General features: G+C 40.8%; 1 protein-coding gene across 4 annotated transcripts in view; it reads right to left on the bottom strand.

Annotated features, from left to right (window-relative positions):
• Positions 1-732: 732 nt before the first annotated feature.
• The window catches only part of ADGRF5 (adhesion G protein-coupled receptor F5), a 102,214-nt gene continuing 75,041 nt past the window's right edge, over positions 733-27,905 (bottom strand). For 2 of the 4 annotated variants that reach the window (XM_003254202.2, XM_003254201.2), the window contains exons 10-21: positions 26,415-26,618; positions 20,017-20,187; positions 17,062-17,271; positions 15,109-15,321; positions 13,224-13,379; positions 11,004-11,212; positions 8,839-9,018; positions 6,267-7,661; positions 5,007-5,048; positions 4,859-4,918; positions 4,115-4,199; positions 733-2,212 (exon numbers count right to left, since the gene is read on the bottom strand). In XM_003254202.2, coding sequence (XP_003254250.1) covers positions 2,133-2,212; positions 4,115-4,199; positions 4,859-4,918; positions 5,007-5,048; positions 6,267-7,661; positions 8,839-9,018; positions 11,004-11,212; positions 13,224-13,379; positions 15,109-15,321; positions 17,062-17,271; positions 20,017-20,187; positions 26,415-26,618 — 3,005 coding nt within the window. In that variant the 3' untranslated portion in view covers positions 733-2,132. Of the gene's footprint in view, positions 2,213-2,857; positions 2,925-4,114; positions 4,200-4,858; positions 4,919-5,006; positions 5,049-6,266; positions 7,662-8,838; positions 9,019-11,003; positions 11,213-13,223; positions 13,380-15,108; positions 15,322-17,061; positions 17,272-20,016; positions 20,188-26,414; positions 26,619-27,905 lie in introns of all 4 variants that reach the window. The other 2 variants (XM_030803299.1, XM_030803300.1) reach the window with 2 other exon arrangements.

Here is a 27,905-nt window from a genome sequence, read left to right as displayed (position 1 = left end):
CGCACTGGGCACCTTACGAACAAAGTAGATCGCACAACTTACTGTGCCTTCATTCTCAGAAATCTGCTACTAATAGCCTTGTAATCATTGCTGATTGAGAGATGGCAACCTCAGGGCCGAGTGAGGCTCCTGCATTCATAAAATTCTCAGCTTCATAACTGCTTTTCTACAATTTTGAATTCTACTGTTCATTTTAGGATTTTCTTGGGAAAGGGTAGTGGCTGGGCTAATGTGTATTGCAGTGGGCAGAAAACCACTATAAGTGCTATAAGTGCATGCCAATGATTTCCTTTAGGGACTTTCAGTAATGCACCATTCATTTGGGACAGGGATGTGACAATTCTCAGGCAAATGTGGGAGTAGATGTCTACATCATTTGTGAATATGTAGAAATAAAGAGTTCATTTACATTAACTGTCCCACACCTCTCCTTCCCCATGAAGAAAAGAGAGGCAGAAGTAGAATTTAAACTTAAAAATAAAAAGAAGATATTTTAAAGGATTAAAATATTAAAAGAAAACCCCTTGGAACCACAATAAAGAAATGGCTGTTGAATCTCAGCGTCTTTTGCCCCATCTTCCTAACGGCTGGGCCCATTTATGTTGCCACACAGCTCACATATCCTGAGTAGCCCCACATCTCCATTTTTGTCTCATTCTCCTTTTGGGATCGGACTTTTATTTGCAATGTAGGGTTGCTGTATCAATAGCACATGGTTAACTCTAATATGGATGCAATTTTCATAAATATTTATATTTTTTAATGAAATACACACCAAAAAAAAGCACACATGCAGATAATTCACAAACAATCAAATCCTTGGGAAAGGCTCTGCCATTTGTTCAACAAGATCAAGTATCATTAGGAGCACACAACAACCGAATGTAAAATTTCTTTCCAGGAGCTTTCCAAGTGGTTGGAATAAATACAACTTAGACCATGCAAAACTCTTAATGTATATTGGTCTGGGAACTTAAAGATGGAAACAGAGAATACATAGGGAGCTATGCAACACACCAAGGGCCATTATCCACAATAACAGTAACAGTGACAACAGCAATAATAATATACAATGCTGTAAGATTATTAAAATCTATTCTATAATGCACAGAGAAGTACCTGCTTGAAGCCATTAAATATATGACAGGGTCTGTCTTGAGTGCAATATATCAAATTTGGCAATTGAAGGGTATATAAAATGTATATTTTTTGCTTTCAGAATGTGGAACAAAATAAAATATAAGGCTTTTCTGATAAACTAAAAATTTAATCAGCACTTGGATCTAATGACATATCTTTATAATACTTCCTCTGCAGATACATTCACTTAGTTCAAACCTTAACACACAAAGTTAGCCTCAGGAGAATCATATTTCCTTCCATTCATTTCTTATAAATATTGTTATCCACTTGAAGTCATTCTGATGAAGGAATTTCCTCCCTATTTTTTCAGCCTTTTTTTCCTCCTCTTAGCTAAGAAGACATCAGGAAGATACTGCCCAAAGTATTAGTTCCCCTGACTTACTTTCAGTTTCCATTTTTGAGCCATTAAAAAAAAATTCTCAATGTTGCACTATCTGAGTGATTATATTAGATCATTAACATGGAAATCTTACAATGTGGCCCTTAATGTTGTTTGTCTTTGTTTGTTCCTATTTTCATCTTTCTCTTTTTCTTCTTTTTCCCTTTCTCCCTGTTTCCCTCTCTTCTTTCCTTCCTTTCTTCCTTCCTTCCTTCTTAGAATTCACTGAAGTATTTCCTAGGTAGCCTTTTACTTACTACTTTAATCAAAGCTTATCTTTGTGCCCAACGTGTAAAAAGTGAAAATGTCTCTTCGAAATTCTATATTACAATATAGACAGAGAAGTTGGGCCTTGGGAGCTTGAGTTTCACTTAAATACTATACACATGTGGTATCACACAAGGGGGAGGGGGAGGGAACAAACATAAACATAACAATTATTTTTAGTCTGTCTTTACAAAAGAAAGCCTCTTCTCTATGAAAAAGTCTTTTTGGCATCTGCTCCCAGAAACCTGCCCAGAGAACACGTTCCCCATTGCTTTGCAAGGATCTCTTTTTAAAGGCACAACCACTGTACCCGGGAGGTCACGTAGGTTGGATTATCCTGTTCTTAGTTGAGCAACGAAGAAGCACTGGATGAGTTTTCCAGGGATGAGCTGGTTGCTTCTGGGGTGGAAACATTATACGTTCCTGAAAAACAGAGCAGCAACTCAGCCTTGAAGACAAGCCATCATGAACTTTGGGGTGTGAACATGTCTTAAGGGACCCAGGGGAGCAGTGGTCCAGGCGCCAGGTAAGCTCGGCCATGCCTGGAAACCAACCCATACCTGCCCTCCTCCCAAGACCCAGAAATGCCAGAGAACTAACAGAGCTGTCGTTCTCATGCATGCATGGCAGCCAACAAGCAGTCACTACCTCACATCGTACTAGCAGCCAGGTTTCTACAGAGGACAGGAAGATCTCAAGGTGGGAAGCCCTCCACATGCCATCACATGCATGGTCTGGGAACATCTGCATGAGGGAATCTCCCTGGCCCTCTTGGGCTGTGGTGACTTGGGGAAGCTCTTGGGAGGGACTTAGAGGCTCTACTGAAGGCGGAGGTTTGTAAAGAGAGTAAAGGGAAAGGAAAGAGAGAATTATAGGGGCAGAAAAGGCAGGACCAGAAAAGAAGCAGGAGTCAGGAATGTCAACAGAACTGCTGAGAATCAGCGCAGCAAGGAAGGCAGCCTCGGAGCAACTGCAAAGGCTTGTGTCTGCGGGGAGGTGGGGACTGTGCACAGGGAGTGGGTGGAGAGTGTGTGTCGGGCAAGAAAAAGGTTGGAGTGCCCACCCTACCATCAGATTGCTGAACTGCCACCGCTAACAAGGTTTCCGTCATGGCCTGGGGGGATCTTAGGGGCTGCTGGCAACATAAACCAAAGTTACGGTGCTTATGGGGCCCCCAAACATGCCCAGTTGGGACTTTCATAATCAGAAGGGAAAGTTCATCAGTTTCATGAGTAATTCATCAGATTGAAGCAGAAAAAATCCTAAGTCCTCTGGAATTTTAACAGTTATAGGCATTCACAAAATTTGCTTGTACATGAAAAGCCTTCATCTGGAATATTGATGCATTTCTCAACTCTGCATTTATGAGATCTGTTCAGTTTCAAAAAGCTAGAAGAAATCCTGGGGCTTATTTTCCTGTGGGGGAGGGATGGTGGCATGGGACAGGGGTTTCAGTTTGCTAGAATAGCTGAGGTCTGTTGCCCAAAGTTATTAATTCCATTCATTTCATATCTCCAAGGTAGAAATTTAACTGTGAATTTTTTTTTCAGTGAGATACTGTGGCCTTTGCCAATTTAATCAATAATAGCAGGGTTGACTTAAGCATCAGCAGCACCACCACCACTGCCACTATTGGCATCATCACTAATGCTGAGTAATTACTATAATCCATGTGCCATACTAAGCACTTTATGTATATTTGCTTATTTAATCCTTACAACTGTATGAAGTCATAATTATTACCCTATTTTATAAATGAGGAAGCGAGCTCAGAGAGGTAATATTTCTAACAGAATTGCTAACTTGGGTGATCCCTTATGTAATGCATGCACAGTTCTATACACTTCAATGTGTAACACAAACACACCTTATAAAAAGAACAAAAAAGGGAAACAAACCTACATAGTGAGATCCTGTAGTCAGATTTTCTAAATGTATTCTTTGCTGCCCCATAACCCTGAAACACGACCTATCTACTCTTATTTAACACAATTTGAGAGGAACTCTGTGTTTGACAAGGCCAGCAATTTACAGTCCTCATTTTGATGGATGACATTTTGACAGATAGCTCTTCAAATCATTGTCTAGATTCTCCAAATCTTATTCTTTATGAGTTATTATAAGTTGCTTAGCAAAGGCAGCTGCCCTCTGTACCCACTTTTTGGTGATTTGTGAAAATGTAAGTTTCTCTATTTAACCTCTACCCCAAAAGAGGACATTTCAGGTAAATGCCATGAGCGGGGTGAAAGAGTAGGGGTGTTGAGGCTCCCCGTTTGAGCAAATGTGCTCTGGACAAGCAGGGAGAAACTAGAGGCCACTACTCACCTGTTTTACCAAACAAATTGTTAAATCTCCTTGATATTGGAGAACTCATAGAAAACACAGGTGTGGATGAACCCAGGGATGTCGACTAGAAGAGAGAAAAAAAAGGGACAATCACAAAGCAAATTTGTGGGACCAAAGCTGTTTCCATCTCTAGGAGGATTGATTTTCCACCCTCTAGTGGTCACTGCCGGCATCTCTAGTCCCACTCCCAGAGGTCACCTTAAAATACTGGAATCTTATCATCTGTATTAGAAAAATAACTGTCAAATACAAGTTTTATTGTTTGTTAGGCTTCTAGTATTTTCTGACATGTGAAACGCAGTCAGATATATCCAAGGGCAATAGTTATGTTCCAAAATGAACTATAGAAAATTCTATCCATTATTATTCTTCAACTTGTTTTCTCTAATGCCTTGAATCCCCCCAGAAGATTGCTTCTCATTGAATGCTTGATTTCAACCTCAAGTTTATATCATATATTATTTTAAACCCTATTTAAATACGTGGAGTAGCATCTCAGTGACAGCTCTATGGCTCTATTTAATAGGCAGAATGACTTGAGAAGCAAAAACAATGGAATGATCTATGCCAAATATAGCTGTTGAGGGAGACAGGTTTGAGGATGCAATATATTTAGCCTAATTGATGAAAATCCCAAAGAAAAAATTTAGTACCTGTACTTCAGAATGCTAGTGGGATACATGAGGTTATAAAATGAAAAGTCTCTGCAGAGAAAAGGTTTACCTTTGAGTGCTGTGAAGACCATCTCGACAATGAAAACTTATTCAGCAAAGCTTCCTGTACCTGCATGTTAAAAAGAAGCTATCACAACTTCAACATGCCACAAGCACTTCAGGCTTTTCTAGAAATATGAAACTGTCATTGCTCTTACCTTCAGATCCCAGAGGCATCCAAAGAGTAAAATGAATAATCCCTGAGGAAAAAAAGATTAAAAAGAAGTGCATTTTAATTATAGTCTATTGTCCAGCAAAAGAGAAAGTACTGTTAACTTGGTGTTAAATTTGTACTACTTCTTTTTCCATCTGAGTTTATGGAATGAGTCCAGTACATGATACTGTTCAAAGAGAGGTATTTGGTCCACACCAAGGGACTCTAAATGTTATACTGTTAGGAGGATATTTTCTATTTTCCCATTTTCTTTTAGTTGAGAACTGGAGGTCCTGTTGGTTATGCTATTAATACACCTCTTGTGTCTACAATATTCCTTACATAGTTGTGATAAGAATCTGGGCTATGGGGTGAGATAACTAGTTCCTTCCAAATGAGGCATACCATGAAGCTCATTACATATGAACTTCATAGCTTGGAGACACAGGCCCAGTAGCAGAAATCAAGGTTCATATGTTCTTGGCACAAGCATCCTGAAGGCAGTATCTCGAGTGCGCCTCCAGCCTCTGCCTCTTCACAGGCTCACAGTGGCCTCAATCCTTGCGCAGGTTTGTTCTATCCTTACCACCTCTCCATTGGGTGAAACAGAATTAATCACTTCCTTCCTTGTGCTTTAAAGGCTTGCTATCTATACCTCTGTTATAGTTCTTCTAACAAACTGGCCTGCACTGTAATTAGTTATGTGCTGCAGGAGAGCAAAGAAGATGTTTTTTCATTGTAGTATAATCAAGCAGATTTTCTGGCATTCACAGGACATTCATTCTCTGATTTTTGATGTTTCCAGAGAAGCTGCTGTGTGGTACATAGGATTTATTTCATTCAAATGATTATCGAGAACCTACTCTGTGCCAAGGTCTCTATCAGGTGTAGAGGTATAGTGATGAACAAGAAAGGGGCAATCCCTGTCCTCACAAAGACAGGATTTTCATTTAGGACATAACAGACTGCATCAAGATAATCTTAGACAAATGGGGATTTTCCTTTTACTAGTGTAATCAGGGTATTTAGCAGAGACTGGCAAATGACACTAAATTATAATGTAGGTGATAAAAAGCATGAGGTTCCATAGGATCAGAAAAATGTGTCCTTTCCATCTCATTGAGTTCTCATTATTACTGCTCTTTAGAGCTGAGGCTTCCTCTGAGCTGAAATCCTTCCCCATTCCTACTCTTGTTTGTGTTTCTACCATTAATTTGTCTACAGGAATAAAATCTTCCTGAAAGCTCCACACTGTGAAACTCACCTGGAAGACATTGAGGATGGCAAATATGATATGGAACACAAGGTTGGTCCCTGGGAACACAGTGGTGAGACCAAAACCCCAAGTGAGGCCCAAGAGTGGCGTGAGGACCCCAATGCTCTTGCTGATCTGAAACAGGCTGCTCTTCTCCTGCTTGCATGGCTTGTCTCCAATGGAAGGCCTCAGGATCTTGGTGATGACCACAATAGTGATGGTTATGTTCACCACCACAATGATCAGTGCTGGGATGGCGAAAGCCAGCAGGGCCTTGGTGTCCTCCCAGTTGAGCCAACAGACATTCTTCCTCGTATAGACTTCCCGGGGCTGGGTGGCTCCCAGCGTGATGACCGAGATGGCAAGTGGGCAGCCATAGCCAAGACAGAAGGCAATGGCTTTCTGAGTGGACCTGCTTGTTTCGTGCAGAATGAAAACCAGGCGATAGAACAGCATGAGGCCCAGTGTCAGCATCCAGAAGAAGACGCTGAGGTAGAAGAAGTGGATGAAGAAGGTGGCAGCCACACAGGCTGTCTTGCAGAGTATGTAGCGATTGTCCTGGATGGCAGCGACCACAATGAACCACGTGTTGGCGACCAGAAGGGAGGCAGCGATATTCACTATGCAGGTGTGGCGCATATAGGAAGTCCGGTTCTTGGTCACCGATTTCCATACCACAGCTTCCACAACTAGACAGGCCGCCAAGCTCAAGATAGAAAAGCCCACCCCAACATAAGAAATAATATCCAAAAGTATTCCCAGGAGAGAACTAGGATCTGGGGAGTCAGGGGACATGAGGATGGAGAATGATGTTAGGTGGTCACAGATACAGGTGACATTGTCCCCATCACCTTCTTCAACATAGCACCCACTGCTGTCCCACCCCCCTGTGTTGTTGGCAAGCCTGAAGTTCCAGAAGACACACTTTGTTTCGCCGCCTGAAGGGCTGTTGTTCTTAAAAGTCATTGAAATTCTGAATGGCATAGTCATATTGTGGCTGACAATGGTTGTCATTACTAAGCTCTCTGCAAAGTTATTTTCCTGGATATCCTGGGCAAGGATGGCTTGGAGAGTTGGGAAAGCCATGGTGACAATAGACGAATCCGACTGCAAGTTTTCTAGATAGCTCTTGTCAATGACCACATCGCCCCAGAGGTCAAAGTATGGGAAGACAAACCTCTGTTGATAGGTTTTTGGGTGGCTGGCCTTGATTACCATGCTGCTCATCTGCACATTAGTTCGGGAAAAGGACAAAGGAGGGCTATCTCCTGACTGTAATGCTTGGGAAAATCTTTCCACTGAATGTAGTAGCTGTGAACTCTGATTGGTCCATTGCTGTTGTAAAACCTTCCAGGTGTTCAAGACGGGCTTGCCAAGGATGACATTAACCGTAGAGAGCACGTGCTGAAAGTGAAATGGTGTGGGGTCAAACTAACCAAATTCTTTCAATCATAGAAAAGAAAAAAACAACATCTTCCTAGAAACTGATTGCATAAAGGTAAGAGGAAAAGAGAAAACAAAAATGAGACATCACAGGCAGTGGGGATGTATGACCTTCTTATGGCAGAGTTTAGCAGAGGATGGGTCCCCAAGACTGAAAGATGCCAGCAAGCATTTAGCAATGGTGACAGTGAGAGTCACACCCACTACACACCCTACTCTCTAAGGTCAATTCAGCAGGCTGGCAGGGAAATTTACTATTTTATTTTATTTTAAATCTGAAGCCGGTATTTGTAGTAGAGATGGGGTTTCACCATATTGGCCAGGCTGGTCATGAACTCCTGACCTCAGGTGATCCATCCGCCTCGGCCTCCCAAAGTGCCTGTAATCCCAGCTACTTGGGGGGCTGAAGCAGGAGAATCGCTTGAACCTGGGAGGTGGAGATACATTTTTCCTGCTGCTCACTGCTCTCCCTGCTGCAGTCCCCTTTCTCCTGAGCACATGTCTGGTTACAGCTCTGGCCTTCCAAGACTATAGCTCCTGCTGACTGGTCCCGCCTCTAAGGCTTCAGCTCTCACTGGGCTCTGCACTATTTCCTCTTTTTCCTAGGGGGTGATAATGGCTTCTAAATGTTGCTGGTCTCTGAGTGCCTCACCACCCCTGGTTTATTTGTTTGTTTGTTAACCCTGTCTTTACCTCTGTAGGTATCCCTTCATTAAAGTCTCTTCATTTGAGCTCTTGTAGGTGAATTCTCTATCCTCCCAGAACCTCTATGCTTCCAGAACCTATCCTCCCACGATTCCTTTAAAGTTCACACTTAGTGCTAGACCTTTGAGAATATCATCTTGTATATTCTGAAGACCTTTAATTCCTAGTTTTTCTAGAAAGCGAGTATGAATTTATTCCATTTTAATGAAGAAAATAAAGCAGAGATTCACTAAGACATATTCTTAAGGGTCTCAGAATGAATACTGGAAACATTTCCTAATATCCTAAAAGCCATAGCTGGCAGAACTATCCTGAGCACTGCTCTGGAAAAGACAGAGAAGCTGCAATGGGGAGGAATTATGTTGCTTGAATACAAATTCTGAGGGGTGAAAAGGTAAGACCCAAAACTCCTGCAAAGGTTAAGCAAACTCACCATCATCATTTCTGAATTTACTTGGGTTGGAACTGTTGAGAGCAGATCAAGGATGCTAATAATGGCTCCCAGACTCCCAGGAGAAGAGCTGATTTCATGTTCCACTTTGTCTATGCTAATAGAAAGATCTTTCAGGTATGTAGGGAGCATCTCATCCTGAGAGGGACTCTTGATCAAAGCCTAGTAAAACAAAAGCCGACACAAAAAAAATTTACCAGTCAATTCAGCTATCGAATCCAGCTGATCCATTCTGGCAAAATCTTTTACATTCGTTGTTTCCTTTTTTGCTCCATTTCCATAAATATGTCCCATAAGATGATGTGCTTATCCCTTAAGCACTCCATGCATGCTCTTCAGAACAGAATATGACATAAGGCCACACACAGAAGGGGAACAAACATATATCAACCTGATAGCTAACTGGAACAAAAAAGGGAAGCTAGATGTGATGGCTAGAGAAGTAGGTTAAAGTTGAATGCAATGGTCACTTGGATAGTCGGCATAGAAACATAGTTGCCACTTTTTGGATTTCCTCGTATCACTTACCCTGCTGATCATTAAAGTGACTGACTCTTCCAATTTTCCAGGGACTGTTCTGGTTTATACCTTTTCTCCTAGTGCAATTATTAAGAGTGCCCTCTTATATTCTCAAAATGTGTCCCGACTTGGATGATAGATTATATGATCACCCTACCTGTATGATTACACTTCTGCTTTCTAACTCTCTCTTAGTTAATTGCATAGAATAGCGCAAATTCTGTCTTCTATGAAAAGCATTTGATAGATGTTCCAACCCAGGAAAGTTCCTTCCTCTGAATGCATAAGTACTGGTTTTATATAACATACTTTCATTTGTGGCATCTCCAGTAGTGTCATCTTGTGTTGTAATGTTAATATTGCTCCAATTAAATTATAAGCTCCTTGACAACATGGACCATGTGCTACATTTCTTTACATTCTTCTCATTCCCATAATTCCTAACATAGTACAAGTCATATAACTCAGCACACAGTAAGTATCCAGTAAGTATACGCGAATGCATAAATCAGAAGAAGCATGAGAGATCAGCATGATCCTTTTCCATTGAAAATGTATGTAGGTATCTAGAATTGGGGCTTGGGCCCACATGGAGTTCAGATTACAATTTCTATTTTTCTTCATTAGGGTAATTTATATCCCTCATGCCTCATCCATCAAGGTCCAGCTCAGATGCCTTTTCTTTTTCAAGCAGATCTTCTTAATTTATCTTAGCCAAATTAATGTGTACGTAACTACCCAATTCGATTATATTCTTTATCAAATCAGAGACCAAGATCTGATTTGGCCCATTTACCTTGATAGCACCTATAATCGTGCTTTGCACATAGTAGATATTTTAATATCTTTGGTGTGAGACAAGAGGAGAGATAGAAGTTAATTAGACAAAACACAAATAAGTATTACCCTTTTTTTCCAATTATTTTCCCAGTGGTGAAAGGATTTGGAATTGGTTGTCTGAAGATGTCATCATTGGCTATAACCTCACCAGTTGCATCACCAGAATTTTTTTAATGTAATTCATGGAATTTTAGGAGTCTAACAACAGATCGAATGTGGAGGTCCCATTTTCTTACACTGACAGAAGGAAAAGAATTTCTGCCCTGTTACATAGCGGTAACCCATTATGGTAGGTAAAAGAGGCAGGGTAGTTCCTTCTTCAAAAGCACAAGTTACTTCCAAATAGTCAGAAAATCTCATACCTGTAAGAGCATCAAGCCCAGCCATTTTTTTTTTAAAGAAATTGATGAAGCTTGTTTTTTTTTAATATTGCTCCTTTTCCTGAAAGTATCATAGCAATTTTCTTGATATCAAAATTACTCAAAGGAGAGCAATGAGAGAGAGGATAATACCACTGCCCCCGGAGGTATGGAACACATGGTACTGAGAAGTCAAGGTTAAGGTATCTAGCTGGCCCGAGAGCAGAACACGTACTTAGTTGTCTTAGTATTTGAATCGAGGCATTTTTTTGCATTTCTATGGTTGCATCTCCTTTGGAAATACACAAATAAAAGTAGTTTTGGAGCAACACAAAGCAGCCCCAAACCCATTTTGCTAAGTGCTGAGAAATATGATCAGCCAGACAGATCACCCCACCAAGAGCTCAGAGTGGAAGCTTTAAGGATCACCTTAGCCATCTGGAGCAGACTGTTTATTGGGGCAGAGATGCAGTCATTTCTCTTCTCCTCCCACTGGGAGCCTACACATTTGTAAGTGATGATCCCGCCAAGGGGACCGTCAGGGCTGCTGGGAACGTTCGAGAACCGGCATAGCTTCTGGATGACTTTCCCGGGCTCTCCGACACCTATTACGGGATCTTGGCATGTGATGTTTTCCCCTGTGTTGGAAACATTGAAATAAAAGGGATAATTGCAAGGAAGAGACAAGATAGTAGAAATACGGTCAGGCCAAGGTAGACTTTTGATGTTTGAATTCATATTTCTCTTTACTTTCAGTCACCTTTTCAGAGCTACCCAATTTCTTAATTTTGCCCCGATTTTCCAAAGCCCCTCTCTGCTTTCCACATGATCCTGACTTCTGTAATCTGAACTTCCTTTTCCTAACAGAATTTTATACCTTAATCTGGAGAGTCTCAACTGTGTCATATTAGAATGAGCTGGGGAGCTTTTGAAAACACCAGTGTCCGGGCTAAGTAAATTGGAATCGTCAGGGCTGGGATTTAGGCATCAGCAGGTTTTTAAGCCTCCCTGGTGATTCCAGTGTGCTGTCAAGGTTGAGAATCACTGCCACAATCCAAAAACATAATTGGTAGTAGGAACTCCAGGTACCCATGACCTGAATATTCTAATCAATATGTTTAAGCATTTGTTCCTTCTGTTTCCCTTAGAGGTGATTCTATTTCACCTCTTCTCATGACCAGGCAAGGATGGGGAAATGACACTTGCTGTGGAATCTCTCACGTCCAGTGGACCCTGACTCTGATGAGACCCCTCCCTCACCAACATTTTTCTTTAACGTTAAGGTCTCAACCACTGTATACAAATCTTAAATAAGTAATGTTCTACAAGGAAAAAGAAGCAAAACCATATTTGTATAAAGAAAGAGGAGAAGAACAAAGATAAGTGAATAAAATATGTTGGCTAAGATGAGTGACGGAGAAAAGAAGAGGTGACCCTTGCTGCACCCCGGAGGGGTTGTACTTGTGCATGGAAAGGTTGGGTGAAAGTGACTCTAAATTGTTTCCTGTTTTGGTGCCCAGGGGCTGGTTGCCAACATGTGAGAATGACCACAAACTATTCAGTAAACTCAAACAAGCTTGGTGATAATGATCCTTTGTCTATCACAAGTCCTGTTGCTGGGAAGATTTAAGAGGACGAGGAGTTGCTTATGGTAGAAGCCCAGGGTCATCATTTATCTCTTGCCTTAACATAAGATCCTCTCTTAAAATGACCTTGTATTAGGATGATCTATCCCTCCCTGCTGCTGAGGGGAGCTCCCCAACATGGGCTAGCATAGCAATGACTCTGTAAATCATGACCTTTCACCTCAAAGATATTGTGTGATGGCAAATTGACTCAGTGGTGGCAAAGGATGGAAAAGGCAGCTGCCTATTCTCGAGATTAACTGTTTTCATGTAGCTCTGTCTCAGAAAAACAGTGCAGTGTGGACACCTTTCCTTTGCTGAAACCTCAAAGGATCTCAACCACATCGATACTGTCCACTCCTATCCGCCTGGTGAACTCCTTAGCCCTGCCAACTCAGCTAAAGTCTCATTTCATCTGCAAGGCTTTCCTGATCACTTCTTCCCCACCTGCCTTCAGCAGAGCTAAGCCACCCACAACATTTCTATTTAGCTCTTACCATATTACATGTAGTAACTTTTTTTTTTGAGACAGAATCTCTCTGTCGCCCAGGCTGGAGTGCAGTGGCACGATCTTGGCTCACTGCAACCTCCGCCTCCTGGGTTCAAGCGATTCTCCTGCCTCAGCCTCCTTAGCAGCTGGGACCACAGGTGCATGCTACCTACCACACCTGGCTAATTTTTTGTAGTTTTAGTAGAGACGAGATTTCACCGTGTTAGCCAGGATGGTCTGGATCTCCTGACCTCGTGATCTGCCCACCTCAGCCTCCTAAAGTGCTGGGATTACAGGCGTGAGCCACTGCACCCAGCCAATAACATTTTTTATCACATAGATTTCTTCCCTAGGCTTGAGGCCAGGGGACATGGCTTATTTCTTTTCTTTTAAATACTCCCATGGTGAGCCCAGGGCCTACCACAGTGAGGGTATTTAACATATGTTTATTGAATGGGATGAATGAAGGAGTGAATAAATAAATAAGTCCCTGCCTTGACTATAACATCTTAAAGTAATTTAAAACGTTCTTACCAGGAACCAGATTCAGCTTCATAGATGGGCTCCAGACTGAATTATTAGCAGCATTGGTAAAGTGACAATACACATCAACAGTTTTTGAACACCAGGAAACTGAGTTTGCATTGAAATTGTGTTTGTAGCACGTTTGTTTTTCGTTAACTTCTTTTGCTGAAGACAGAATTATTGAAAGAATTAAGTCACAGCATGAGTCTCTAATGTACAAACTGTGTTAAGATAACCTAATATGAATAAAACTGTCCAAGCTTTTCCCAGGAATGTGCCACATTCATTTTTAACAAGTTTTACCTCTGGATCTTGAAGTATGTAAGCCCACATTTGCATGTGTGCTAGTCAAAACTTCTCCTCTACCATTCATGATTCCAAGTCACACATTTTTGACATTCAGAATGCCTTTCAGCATCCCACAAATCCTTCTCCCTATCTAAATTTCATCATGCTCTGAGCATTTATCCTATTCTGCCTTTACCATATTGGTATATAGTCACCTATTCATGAGTTTGTCTTCTCTACTAGACCATAAGCTCCTGGAGAGATAGTACCTTGTCTTATTTATCTTTCCATCTCCTGGAGCTCAGCTCAGGATCTGGAACACAGAAAGCACTGAATGTATGCATATTAAACACAGAATGTTGAAATGTTGCATATGTCAAAATCCAGACTGATTATATCCCTCTACCATGCAGCCTTCTTTAAAGACTACAGTGTTTATTGAGTCCCCACTTTTCTGAACTTCCACTGTTTTTTCAGTCTGTATTATTCTATTTGGATATTTTATATTATATGCATTGCCTTTCATGGCATGGGCCCTTCTAGATATTAAAATATGTGCCCCACTTCTTTTTTCTCCCTTTCATTGCCTACCATGGTGTCTTGCGTTGAGTAGGTCCTCCAGAATAGTTATTGAAAGAATGAATGAGCTTGTAAATCCCTCATGAAGTTATCTGTGTTTTGAGATTTTGGATTGTGAGCTCATGCTGGTTGACCTTAATCTCTGGGAATCCCTAGGGATCTGGATTAAGGGCACCATCTACCAGAGAGACTTTGATTTTATTTTTCTTTTTTTGCTGGTTGACATAGGGTGCTACCAATGGACAACTTTAAACTTAGGTTGGCACTCCTGAACCACAAAGGAAATATAAATTCAAAGCCCAAAACTGAGTGATGGCAGGACAACTATATTTCTGGGGGGATACCTTTTGTCCACCCAGAGATGAGGCCAAGGTCTCAACTCTGGCAGATGAGTTTTGTTCTCCTAGCTTAGTCTCTTACTGAATGTGTCACTTTTTGAAGGTCTTGACGTTGTGTCAATGGGGTGTTGAGCACCCCATTGTGTGGTTAGGGAGCACAGTCTTTACTTTTATGCCCTCTGGAGCCTTAAAACCCAAGGTTCTGGATTTCTGATATTGGCAAAAGCCCATAGGGAAGCTCCAGCATTAGTTAAAACATCATTTCTATTTTATTTTACTCTATTTTTTTGGCACTTGGTTATTTCTCATACTTTCTTACATGCTCAATTATGCATTTAAAAGGATTTTTGTGGCAGTTTTGTGGCATGCAACTTTATAGCATGGAGGAAAAGACTGTTAGATTATCTAGTCTGCCATATTCCTAAGAAGATATCTCAATACTTTCTTCAACTTCTCCCAATTAATAAAAAAAAGGTTCCACCATTGCAAACTCCCAAGATTGTACCACAAACCAATGAACCACTAGCCACATGGCAAAACAGAAGGTAACAAAGGCTCATGGGATTCTGCTCTGTCGATTCTATCTCTGATACAGTCCTATGTCTCTTGATCCCTATTTTAAGAGTAAATTTTTAGACTCCACTTATGTGAAATAATATACCCTAACAATTCAGCAATCAGCATCTTACCAGCAGGAAGGGACAAGGAATCCATATGGAAAGTAACTTTGTAGTCTCCATCCTCCTCTATGCAGCACTTGATGTGATGGGAACCACTGCATGAAACAGTAGCTTCCAAAGGATCAACCATGATGTTCAGCTTTAGAGGCAGCGGGTGAACAATGACATCTTTGGTTGCAATACTGTATGAATTCTTATATCTAAATATGCAGTGATAGGTTCCTGAGTAGAAGACAGCAAAAATGAGATGGAATGAAATAATTGCCCTTCAAAAGCGTTTGCTGGGAAGGTTAAGAAGAGGCTTAATTTTCCCTCTCAAGCTTTAGTAAAGGAATACCACAACTTTCTGGACACTGGAGGAAAAAATGCTTGATTGATTCCTCTCCTGGGTTCTACATGCATTTGAAGGACTAACCAATGACCACGTAAATATGCACTTACTTTCAAATAAAATTAAGTGGCTTATTCAAGGCCAAACAGCCTGTTAGCAGCGAAATTGGATTTCAAACCAGGTTTTCAATTTCTACTCTAAGGCTTTTCTACCAACCCAAGGAATAAATGGGAGTTTTGGTGTGTGCAGAGGTGGGGAGTTTTTTGAAAATAATTGTTAACCTGATGGAACACTGTGGTGTTATGACGCCCCTGTCTCCCATCTCTAAGTGAGCAGGCCCCTGCTCACCATGTCCCCAGACGACAAGTCATCACTTGGGCAGCTGCCATGGAGACATACAGCAAGATTACAACGGCACCTACAGTTAAGCAAGACCCTTCAATTTTCTTTACATTGCTTCCCTTTGCCCCAGCTCTGGAAAAGTCAGAAGCAGCAGCTAACCAGAGGGCAAACGAGTAAAGTAAGGAAACTCCTTTTAATTCCTGCTCGGGGGAAGAGGGAATTTAAATTGAATATAAAATGACAGTGTAGTAGATTTAGATGAGAATAGGACTTTTCAGTAACTGATTATGGGACTGTTTAATAGGTTAATGTGACTGGAAAAGCTAAAATTCTTCCTAGGTTATTGGCTTTTAGTAGGAAAGAGTAATTGGACAGAGCAGGATTGAGGTCAGCCTGGAAGAAAAATACTTCCATTTCCTGACTGTATACTACCAAGTCCAGCCCAAACAACAACTAGCTGTTTCTACAATGTTGCCTAGGCCTTATATGAAAATATAAAGAAGACATGGGACTCACAGAATCTAGACTGATTAATCTCATAGTTAATAAAAGGCTTCAGAGTGGAGTGGCTGAGAGTTGACCACTGGAGTCAGTCAATCTGAGTTCGCATCCTGGCTCTGCCACCTGCCAGATGTATAACCTTGGGTAATTTACTTAACTTTACTGAGTCTCAGTTTCCTCATCTGTAAAATGGGGCTAATAATAACAGTATCCTCTAGGTTTATTGTTTCACATGAATTAATACATTTAAATACTTTGCATAGTGCCTATCACATAGTTAAGGGCTCAATAAATATGAGCTATTATTGTAGCAGTTCTATCTACCAATTTCCCTTTGCTTTCAAATATTTGCATTTCCTCACAAAACAAACAATGGATAGAGGTAAACAGGAAATTAAAATGTGTTCCTTTTTTTGGAACCAGGCTTATAAAATCTTTACCTAGCTGTTCTAAAGCACAGTCGGGTCAAACACTGCCGAGTGTCCAGTGAAAGTACTTTCAAAAACAATCCTCAGAACTTAACGGCAAGAGCACAGGGTCTGGAATTAGAGACACTAGTTCCATTCCTGGCTCTGCAACTTAAGTTGTTTGAGCATATTTACTTTATCTGTAAATATGGAAATAATGGCATTTTCCCTCAAAGGAATGTTGCGTTGAGTGTGAAGACATATTGAATTTAAAGGGGTTGGCATAGGCATGTCTCAGAGAATACCCTACACAGATGGTAACTATTATGCATGTTTCCAAGAGCCCAGGCAGCACAATATGGTGTCCGGCTTTTCACTCACCATTCCACTCCCAGGTCGAGGTCTTGACTGTCAGTACTGATTCTGCTCCATCAGGATACCTCCTCGTGGTATAAAATCTTTGGTATATTTTAATTCCAGCAGAAGTGTTCCAATAAACCTCATCATAGTTACTCACATCACTGATGCATTTTATAGAAAAGTTTTGTCCCTCAGAAACAGAAATTGGGTCCGGGGTTATTGTTAGATTGGCTGAAAAAAGGCAAACAAAACAGACAAAAGAAAACTGACAACAAGTTCAATATGTCGTATCTCTGGGGTCATTAACACATGAGTGAAACTTCAGAGAGGGACAGAAAAAAAAAAATGAACCATCCTGACTCTACTCATGTCAAGGTAGGATTGGTACCTTGCTGCTCCTGGGCTTTACTCGTTTCTAGGCTGTTCCTGGTGGTGCTCTGCACTGTACTCATTTCCATCACATGCCTTAGGACCTCGTGCACTTCACTTTTGTGGCTGGAATTATCTCCTGATAATCAGCAGGGTAAAAGGTTGCAAACTTAGGGTTGTCGCCTTATCCCAAGCTCCCCTCCAACCTCCTCTGTAACACCTCAAGGGAGAACAAATGGCCAGGTTCCTCTAACAATCTCAATCTCTACTCTTTCAAAATACTTTTTAATAATACCATATTGTGTATTATTTTCTCTCTTTTAATATCTCCCCTCCATAAAAATGTGAGCCCTCAAGGGCAGACCTGTAGCCTCTTTGTCTTTGCATCCCCAGTACTCAGCACTGGGTCTAGTACACAGTGAATGCTTAATAAGTGAAAGAGTGAATTCTGGAACTACATTTTAAGTACAAGAATCATGGACTGTATTGCCCAAATATAAGTTGGTTTAAAAGTAACGACTAAAAACACAATTACTTTTGCACTTACCTAATAATTACACCTGCACTGTCAGGTAAACCGGGATGTATGGGTACCTTAATTATAACTATATAACTACAATAATATAAGTATTTATATGTAATTAATTTCACTATATATATACTCCTTTAAGAGGCTTCTCACAGGTTCATGAAAAATTACTAATCAAAAATATTAATAAGACTATTACAAATATAAAAGCTTATATGAGCCTCCCACTATTTTTGTCTAACTGTCCACTTCTCTTTGAGTATATCTTTACGTGGTTGGTATTTCAAAACACCATTCACTTCAGTCTTCTATAAGTGAACAGCTTCATTTTGTGAGCCCACTGATGCTGGCCTACTTTCCTAATCAGTGTGAAATCTTATTATTAATAATATTATTATTATTTTGTTTTTAGAGACAGGGTCTCATTCTGCCACCCAGGCTGGCACAATCACGGCTCACTGCAGCCTCAACCTTCTGGGCTTAATCGATCCTCCTGCTTCAGCTTCCCAAGAAGCTGGGACTACAGGCACACACCACCATGCCTGGCTAATTTTATTTTTATTTTTTATTGGTAGAGACAGGGCTTTGCCATGTTGCTGGGGCTGGTCTCAAACTCCTAGGCTTAAGCCATCTGCTCACCTTGGCCTCCCAAAGTGCTGGGATTACAGGCGTGAGCCACCATGCCTGGCCTAAAAATCTTATTCTTAATCATAATCCAATGACATCAGGGCTTTTTACAGTTACCGTTTAGAAGCTGGGATTCAAATGTTCAGACACAGCCCAAAGTCACTCAAAGAAGGTGTAATGTGTCCCTGCATTGCCCTCCCCATCCATAGGCATCTTGAGATGCCTCTCTAAGGCTGTCCCTATTTCTGTGAGTAAAAAGAAAAAGGCTCATGGAACCATGAATTTGGTCCTCTTGATTCTCTGATGAGATTCCAAACTACCAGACTAGTGATTTTCAGCAAAGGCTTAACATTTCCCTAAGACAGGTCCCAGTTCTGTGGAGAGAGGTAAAGTTATGTTAAGTAATTTGGAGAAAGATTAGTTTTACCTGAAAGCATTATTTCCCTAGAAGAGCTCCTGAGTATTTTGAGCAATTTGCAGTTTTCTGTAGTGAGAACAGTTTTGATTATTTGAACATAACACAACTCTTTGTGTTAAAACTAGGAATGCAAAACTGTTCTACCTGTAGATATATGATTATTATATAGCTATATACTATATATTATAGATATATATTAGATGGATAGATAGATTATGCCCACATAAACATAATCTTAATCTTTGTAAAAATGCTAAGTCACAGTGGCAGAACATGTGAACAACAGTTAACAAGTATGGCTTATATCAGCCTTTCTCTAAACTTGTTCAAAGAAGGGTCTAATGATTAATCTAAATTGTTCATTTTTGTAAGACAGGTGGAAAAACAAGTTTGAATGTCCTCTTTTTACACATGGGGTGAAATTATAATGCTTTATGATATAAGGAGAAATGACAACTTTAAGAAGCCTAACTAAACAATTAATTGAGAGACTAACAAATCACTCGTTCCAACCATAAAATAACCAGAAAGAATCAGATTATTAAGGCTTTCTGCAGCACTGTCTCTGGAAAAGGTGAAATGGGAGAGGAGGAATGAGGGAGGGTGTTGAGGGGTAGTGGGGGAGTGAGCCAGGCTGTTGGAATTCAAGAATGGGAGAATGAAGTAATGAGGGAAAAGGGGAAAATTAGGGACATTATCTTCATTACACATTCAATGATAATAGGGATAACCTGAGTGGGAAACCCTACTTCCCACTCCACCTCCTGCGTTACTCAAGAGAATGCCCCGGGGTTCCTTCCTGGGAACCACTGTGTCTTACCACAACCATCCCCAATTGTTAAAAGACTCCCTCTGAATTTAAATGGCAGAGAGGGAAATCCTTTTCTATCTCCCATTGTGTGATTTGCCCTAACCACACTCCCTCTCTGTCCATTATTTTGCTCATAGGTATTTTCATAGCTCATAGTTCATTGGCAGCACTTCTTTAAGGTGGAATCTATTTATAGCTAAAAATTCTAGGGAGAGTCCTTACCCACAGAGATGAATGTCACTTTTGTGTTTGCACTGCCTCTGGCTCCGTAGGCACTGATGAACTCGCAAGTGTAGACAACTGTTGTTCCAGACGACCCGCTTGGGCACTGGGTTCCATCAGCCTTGAGGGTGTATCTGCTGCAGCTAGAATCTATGTCTGTCTCAGCGGTTCCTATAATGAGAAGCAAATTGTTGCCATCCCAGCTGGCTAACTCTTTTATTTAGTAGCAAAGAGGTCAAATCATTTTTTTTTCATAAAAGGAGTTACTATTTAAATAGATTTCTTCTCTGAATGGAGAGGAGGGGTTTATGGTGATTAGGTCTGCAGAGTCTGTATCCAGGTTGCTTGGCTTCAGATCCCAAACTCCATCACTTACTAGCAAGATATTGTTGAGACAGTCACTTAACCACCTTGTGCTTCAGTTCTCCAGATGTAAAATGAGGATTAATAATTGCAGTTACTTCCCAGGACCACCGTAAGGTTAAATGAGATAATATACATAAACTCTTAGAAAAGTACCTGACTGGGGCCTGCCCCAACAAAGACCATGAGTGATGGTTTTTCAAATGTGAACAATAAGAAAAGAGAAGCAAGCTGTTTGGGTATGATTTAACTGGAAGAACAGGTGTCAGATTATTATGATTATTAAAATGGGAAGAAGCAATACTGGGGCACCTGATATTCATCTTATTTGAGCATTTTTCACAGCATGTTCCCTGTTTAAATCTCTATGTTTTAGTGAAAACTTCAACTTCATGCATTCTCAGTTACCAGCAGTTTCCCCTTCAAAATAGCTCCCTTTCCATACCTTTCTTTCCTTTCCCAGACATACCATGCCCTCCATGCCGTCTTTCCTCTTGCCTCGGGTTCTACAACACCCTGTGGCTGATTTTTCCTACTATAGTCCCTTTATTCTCCCTCCTCCCACCTTGCCTGCTGCCATGCACTCCTAAGGCAATCTTCAAACACTATCAATCTTCCGAAAATGAAGGAAAACGAATAAGCCTGTTGATTAGTTCCAACATAAATGTGTCTTTTTCAGCCCTGGCTGATCAATGATATTTGGCATATTTTGATCAACATGTAACTAGCTTTTCTCCCTAGACCCCAGAAACGTTGTTTGAAACACCAAACTGATTTCCCTCTTTATCTATCTTGATTAAATTACCTCCTAGCTCACAGACACGAGTGTCTGTGCCCATCTCTAAGGCTCACTCCTCTACTTACCTTTTGAAAATCCACTTCTTCTAATTCTTCTAGGACATTCCTTCATCCTTTGCCCTTTCTCACCCTGTGTCTTTAATCTTTCCTCCCAGATTTCCTCCACTTCAACCCCCAGATCCACTCAAGTCTCCCTTCCTGAAATGGTCTTTCACCAGTCTGAATGCTCCCTAGCCACCACTGCATTTCTTCCTCTCTTCATACCATGATGCTTCTGTGTTTTCCATCTCCAATTTTTCACTCCTGTTTCTCATCAAGTCTTTGTAATTGGCCTTCTTCACCCTCTCTTCTACCAAAAGTGTTCCTTTAAGGCCAACAGTGACCTCCCCTTTTCCATATCCAGTGGCCTCCCCTCATGCTACTTTGACTGCAGCATCCCATTCTCCTGACCACCTTCTCCCTGATTTGGCATGCTTGAGTCCTAGAAGTCTCCTGCCCCTCTTTTCTCCTCACCCCTCCTTCTGGGTCTCCCTCTCAGGCTCTTTTCCTTCATTCCCTTCTCAAAGGTTGCCCCTTTCCTCATCTTTTTCTCTACTCTCTCTGCAGGCAATCTCATCTCTACCTACGGCTTCTAGTATAGCCCAAATTTGAATGACTCCCACTCTATTTCTAAGAGCAACACTCTGTTGGAAACTTTAGAAGCAAATTCCCAAGTGTTGCTCTGACATCTTCGGTACCTTCAACTCAGTTGGTCCATTTAAGAACTCATCTTTTTTCTCCCCAGATAAAACCTGTACATCTTCCAATGTGTCCTTTCTTTGCACTTGGCATTTCTCCAAATAAAAAATCTTAAATTACATGCATGCACTCACCTTTTACCCCTACTCAGTTGTAAGAAACTTTTAGATTACTCTTCTGAAATATCTCACTATCGTCTTACCCACTCCTACCCATGGTAACTTGCTCAGGCCCCATTATCTGTTGTCTAACCATTACACATGATTATAGCTGAGTCTCTATTTTCAGTTATTTGCCCCTGCAATCTATTGGCTATAAGACCTTAAAACTTATTTTTCCTGAGTTCAGCTCTCACCATCTGATGTTCCTCTTTTTACCTTTAAAACCTTACCATTGCCTACAGAATACAGTAAAATCCCTCTTAGCCTGGTATATTCAATTATTCACAGTGTGATTCCAATCTGCTTCTCTTCTCTCTATCTTCTTCTATAGCTCTCTCTGAAAAATTAGATCATCTCCTGGGCCTTGAACATGCCCTGTAGCTTTGCACCTCCATGCCTGTGTTCACACCTGAAATATTCTCATTCCCTCTTCCTCCTGCTGACTCTTACTGATCCTTAAAGACCCATCTATCTCACCAAACTAATGTACAAGACAATGATCTATGCAAGAAGGAGTGTATAAAGAGATGTACAGAAATAATGATAGTGTGCAGTGGGTAGCTTCCATAAGAGAGAAGTCAATATTATGTAGATTAAAGGAGGGATGTTTAGTTGAGAGATTAGGGAAGATTTCAGAGAAGGGGAAGATTTGCTCTAGGCCTTAACAGACATTCAGGATTTTAATAGATAGAAATGGCGGCTGTAGTTCTGGTATGCGGTTGTATCTGGGTTGTGTGTGAGTAAATCCATACTCCTTGGAAAACTTGGCATTCCATCAAGCTGCTTCAGGGCCTGGGCTGTGTTGGGGGTGGAAGGATAATAAACTGTGTGGGCTCCAACCCCTTCACCCTTCTTCTAACCAGAGCAGCTCCACTTTGGTCTGCTTTACACATTAGATGTGCTCTCAACGACGGGCAATTTTGCCTCCCTGGAGGACATTCGGCAAGGTTTGGAGACATTTTTGGTTGTTGCAACTGGAGATGCTACTGCCATCTTGTAGGTACAGGCTGGGGATGCTGCTACATATCCTCCAATGCACAGAACAGTTCCACCCAGCAAAGAATTATCTGACCCAAAACGTCAATAGTGCTGAGTTGAGAAGACTTGCATTAGACAGCCATGCAAGATTCTGCTTGAAAAATGGATTCTATTGTTAACTCAGAAAACCATTGTTATAAGCAAAAACACAGAAGCAGCAGCATGCAGGTCTTGTTCAGAGAACAATAACTACTTCTCTTAGGCTGAGATTTAGAGAAGGAGTGGAGAAAAGGCTCCAAAGAGGTGGTAAACTCAGAAAACACAGGCAGGACTTCCAAATTGGCATCATTCACATTGTGTTTCCTACAACACCCCTGGGGCTGTGCAACCAGGCGCCCTGCATGGGAGGTACTGAATGCAGCTAATAAGTTGGTAGTTTGCTTCCTGGAGAAGAGAAGGTATGCAATTACAATTTTGTTGTTCAAAGTTAGATGACATCCCAGACCTTCCTCTATAAAATGGTGGTGATGGTACCTGCTTTGCAAGACTTCGGGTGGGGAGTGGAGAAAAACCAAGATGATAAATGTAAACATTGAAAGCAGAGTTGAGGCCAGGTGTGGTGGCTCCAGCCTGTAATCCCAGCACTTTGGGAGGCCAAGGTGGGCGGAGGTCAGGGGTTCGAGACCAGCCAGACCAACATGGTGAAACCCCATCTCTACTAAAAATAGAAAAATTAGCAAGGTGTGGTGGCAGGCACCTATAATCCCAGCTACTCGGGAGGCTGAGGCAGGAGAATCTCTTGAACCCGGGGAGCGGAGGTTGCAGTGAGTCGAGATCACGCCACTGCACTCCAGCCTGGGTGACAAAAGCAAGACTCTGTCTCAAAAAACAAACAAACAAATGAAAAACAAAACAAAACAAAACAAAAAACAAAGTTGAATACATTGAATCTGCCACAATAACTATTTTGTGATCATGGTGATACCCTTAAAGAATACTCCTTCACTTTTTTCCCATGTGGGAGGAAATCTTCATTGAATTTTAGTTTCTTAAAGTTAGAAATTCTGCCATTGTTGATTATTTCCTTTCTGTCTCATCCTTTTCCAGAGTGCTTTGAATATGCAAGCATTTCTGAGAGGAGGTCATTCATTCATTCATTCAGTTCCAAATGCTCTGGGTAAATTCTTTTGCTTGGCTGTGTTCCACAGACTTGGAAAAACGGTTGTTAGTAGAACTTGTGGAATTTGGAGAAGAGAGCTGCAGAGAGGAAGCAGCAAGGGCAGGAGAAAGAAGGGCAGGGTGCCAAGGCAGAGGCTAAATCCATCAGAGAAGCCATGGTGCAGGTCCCCAGGCGGCCAGCCCTGAGGCAGGAAATCCATTGTTCTGCAGTCATTCATCCCGCTCTATGCGTTTGCGCCACAGACTTCCTGATTCCTTTGCCAGAAGGCCAGGTTTTTCACCTTTCGGGGTTGAAAGCTTCTAAGCCAGTACCACAGGAATTGTGCAAGGTCTTTCTTCCATCTGGCAGTCCCTTCAGGATACCTACACCTCCTCTTCCTTAGAAATCAGGGAAGTGACTCCATGTATCATGTGTCAACATTTTCAACAGTTACCACATGCCTTTCTTCTGAGTACTTTAATGTCTAATACAAATGCTTGCAGGTGAACCATCCTTTGGAAATTACATGTGCTTAGGAAAATTTGCCTGTAAATTGATAGTTTTTGTTGTTGCTGTTGTTTGAGACAGAGTCTCACTCTATCACCCAGGCTGTAGTGCAGTGGCATGATCTCTGCTCACTGCAACCTCGGCCTCTCGGGTTCAAGTGATTCTCCTGCCTCAGCCTCCCGAGTAGCTGGGACTACAGGTGCACACCACCACACCTAGCTAATTTTTTGTATTTTTGGTAGAGATGGGGTTTCACTGTGTTGGCCAGGCTCATCTCCAATGCTCAACCTCAGATGATCCACCTGCCTCGGCCTCTGAAAGTGCTGGGATTACAGGCATGAGCCACTGCCCCTGTTCTGATAATTTTTTAAAAAATAATTTAATCTATTTCCATAGCTAAGGCTTTGTAAAATGAAGGTTCACCACACTAATGTATTTCATGGGTAAAGCCACATTTTACTTTAAACACTTTTTCTTTACAGATAAGAACATTATACTGTTGTTTCTTAAGAGAAGAGTTGGATCTTGCTCTGTGCAGTTTCTAGGTAAAACACTGTTCAAACTCTGTCTGACTAGCTCATTCCAGTGCTGGCCCACCAGGTATGCATAATATAGTTTGGCCAAGACAGACACTGGTTTTGTGAAACAAGACCTCTGGTGAGTCCTAATTCTTTCTTTCTTTCTCTTTCTTTCTTTTTCTTTCTTTCTTTCTTCCTTCCTTCCTTCCTTCCTTCCTTTCCTTCCTTTCTTTCTTTCTTTCTTTCTTTCTTTCTTTCCTTCCTTCCTTCCTTCCTTCCTTCCTTCCTTCCTTCCTTCCTTTCTTCTTTCTTTCTTTCTTTCTCTTTCTTTCTTTCATTTTTTCTTCCTTTCTTTCTTCTTTCTTTTTTTTCATATTTTGACAACCTTGGATAAGTCATGTAATCTGAACCTCAATTTCCTTATTTGCAAATTGGAAGTAAAATGCTTCAAATTTGTGGTCAAGTAATTAAAAAGCAGTGACATATTTTTTAAAGGGTTAATCATAAACTGTTATACAAAACAGAGTCAGTATTGCTGTTTTAACTTATTACTATTATTATTATTATTCATCAATATAAACTGGAGGGTGGGGAACTTTAGGTAAGATTTCAGATTGAAAACAAAAGCTAACAGGATCAGAAATCATATGAAATGACTGAGAGACAAACAGGTCTGCAGAGAGAGAGGGATAAAGCTGGAGGCACAGAGATAGAAAATATTGAGGTATGCATAGATACAAAGGCAGAGAAGTGAGAAGGACCAGACACCAGAAGAAGACACACAGAAAGGAGAAGCTCCCAGTCAGACCTCAATGACAAGTGACCTCATCCTTAGCTCTTTGCTGAAGATGAAAGGAAGGTGAGCATAAGCTTTTCTTGTCTATTTTTAGATCCAAAATGCCATGGACCTAAGTCATCAGGATCCTTATCTCTTGGGTCTTCTGCTGCTGGGATCTCATCTACAACCGAAGCATGACACTTGTGTGCATATATTTTTGGGGTCTTGTTCTAGAGTGGATAAGCTGGAGCTGGCATCAAACCTAATGCCTTTTCACAGTCTGAAATCCAGAAAATAACAGACATCTGACATTTCCCCTTCCATACACCACATCTCCCATTTCTACTTGGCCAAGAGGCAAAAACCTATTTGCAAAAGGGCTTATCTAACATTCTCACCTGGAATACTTATTTTTCCTTCCTGCTTCCATTCTACTTTGCTCCAATTAACATTACTCTGACTGCAGCAGTTCAAAGATACAGGATTGTTGTCGCACATCACCTTCATTTCTTCATTTGCCAAAATTTGGATGGGCATAACATCTATTTTCTTCTTGCACTCATATTCAAAAATGTCTAATATCAGTTTGCAAACATATTCACCTGCATAAAATACATGAAATCATGTATTATTATAACACATGTGTATTTTCTTAGAGGAATGTACCCTCAACTCATGGATCATGGGAGTACTTCATGAAGTATCATTTTCAAAAGCATCTGAGACTTGGTCTAAAAACGCCTAAAAAACCATTCAGGAATTCAGGAAGTGCAGATATTTCTAACGCCACAAAGTGCAGTACAGAGATGTTCTAAGGAAATAGTAGAAATTTTAGGGACTTTGCTAATAAGAAAAAAAGTATAAAAATAGAAGTAGAAAAGAAAAATCAAAAAGCCTTGGAGAATTAGAAAAAGATGGATGATATTGCCGTAGTATTTAACCATGTGGTAAATCAAAATCAACAACTATGTGATAGGACCCATATGTCTATAGCTCACCTCATCATGCAGAGAAAAGGAGATGGCCCCATTGGCATCTGAGTTACAATGCGGTTATTACATTCCAGAATATGTCAGGTTCACCACTAGTCTTAGGGAAGAATTAAGCCTTATGCTTCCTTCTGTAGTTGCTTGGAGGGGGCAAGAGGACAGAAGAAAGCCAAAGGGAGGGATAATAGTGGAGAACCAGAAAATTTGGTGAGGGCAGGGAGAATGATGGATATGTTCACTCTCTTGATTGTTGTCATGATTTCACAGGTGCACATGTGTCAAGACTTTTTAAATATGTACAGTTTATTATGTATCAATTCCTTCCTCAACAAAGCTATTTTAAATATTTTTAAAAATCAATTGAAAATTAAGTTAATAAAAAAGTAATATTATATACTAAAATAAAATAATGAAAATAATTATATTATATACTATAATAAAACAATGAAAATAATGAATTTTAAAATTAATTAACAATTAATACCATGGTGATATGATTTGGCTCTGTGTCCCCTCCCAAATCTCATGTCGAATTGTAATCCCCACGTGTTCAGGCAGGGCCCTGGTGGTAGGTGATTGTCTCATGGGGGCAGTTTCCCCCATGCTGTTCTCATGATAGGGAGTGAGTTCTCATGAGATATGATGGTTTAAAATCAGATGTTTGACAATTCCCCAGACCCTCTCTCCCTCTCCTGCTGCCATGTAAGACGTGCCTTGCTTCCCCTTTGCCTTCTGCCATGATTGTAAGTTTCCTGAGGCCTCCCCAACCATGCAGAACTGTGAGTCAATTAAACCTTTTTTCTTCATAAATTACCCAATCTCAGGTAGTTCTTTATAGCAGTGTAAAAATGGACTAATACATATCGGATTAATTTTCAGTTTTGAAAGGTTGAACCAGGA

The sequence above is a fragment of the Nomascus leucogenys genome, chromosome 22a (assembly GCF_006542625.1).
Source record: "Nomascus leucogenys isolate Asia chromosome 22a, Asia_NLE_v1, whole genome shotgun sequence".
NCBI lineage: Eukaryota > Metazoa > Chordata > Mammalia > Primates > Hylobatidae > Nomascus > Nomascus leucogenys.
The sequence above is the reverse complement of the archived record's forward strand: the minus strand, read 5'-3'. Positions and strand labels throughout refer to the sequence as shown.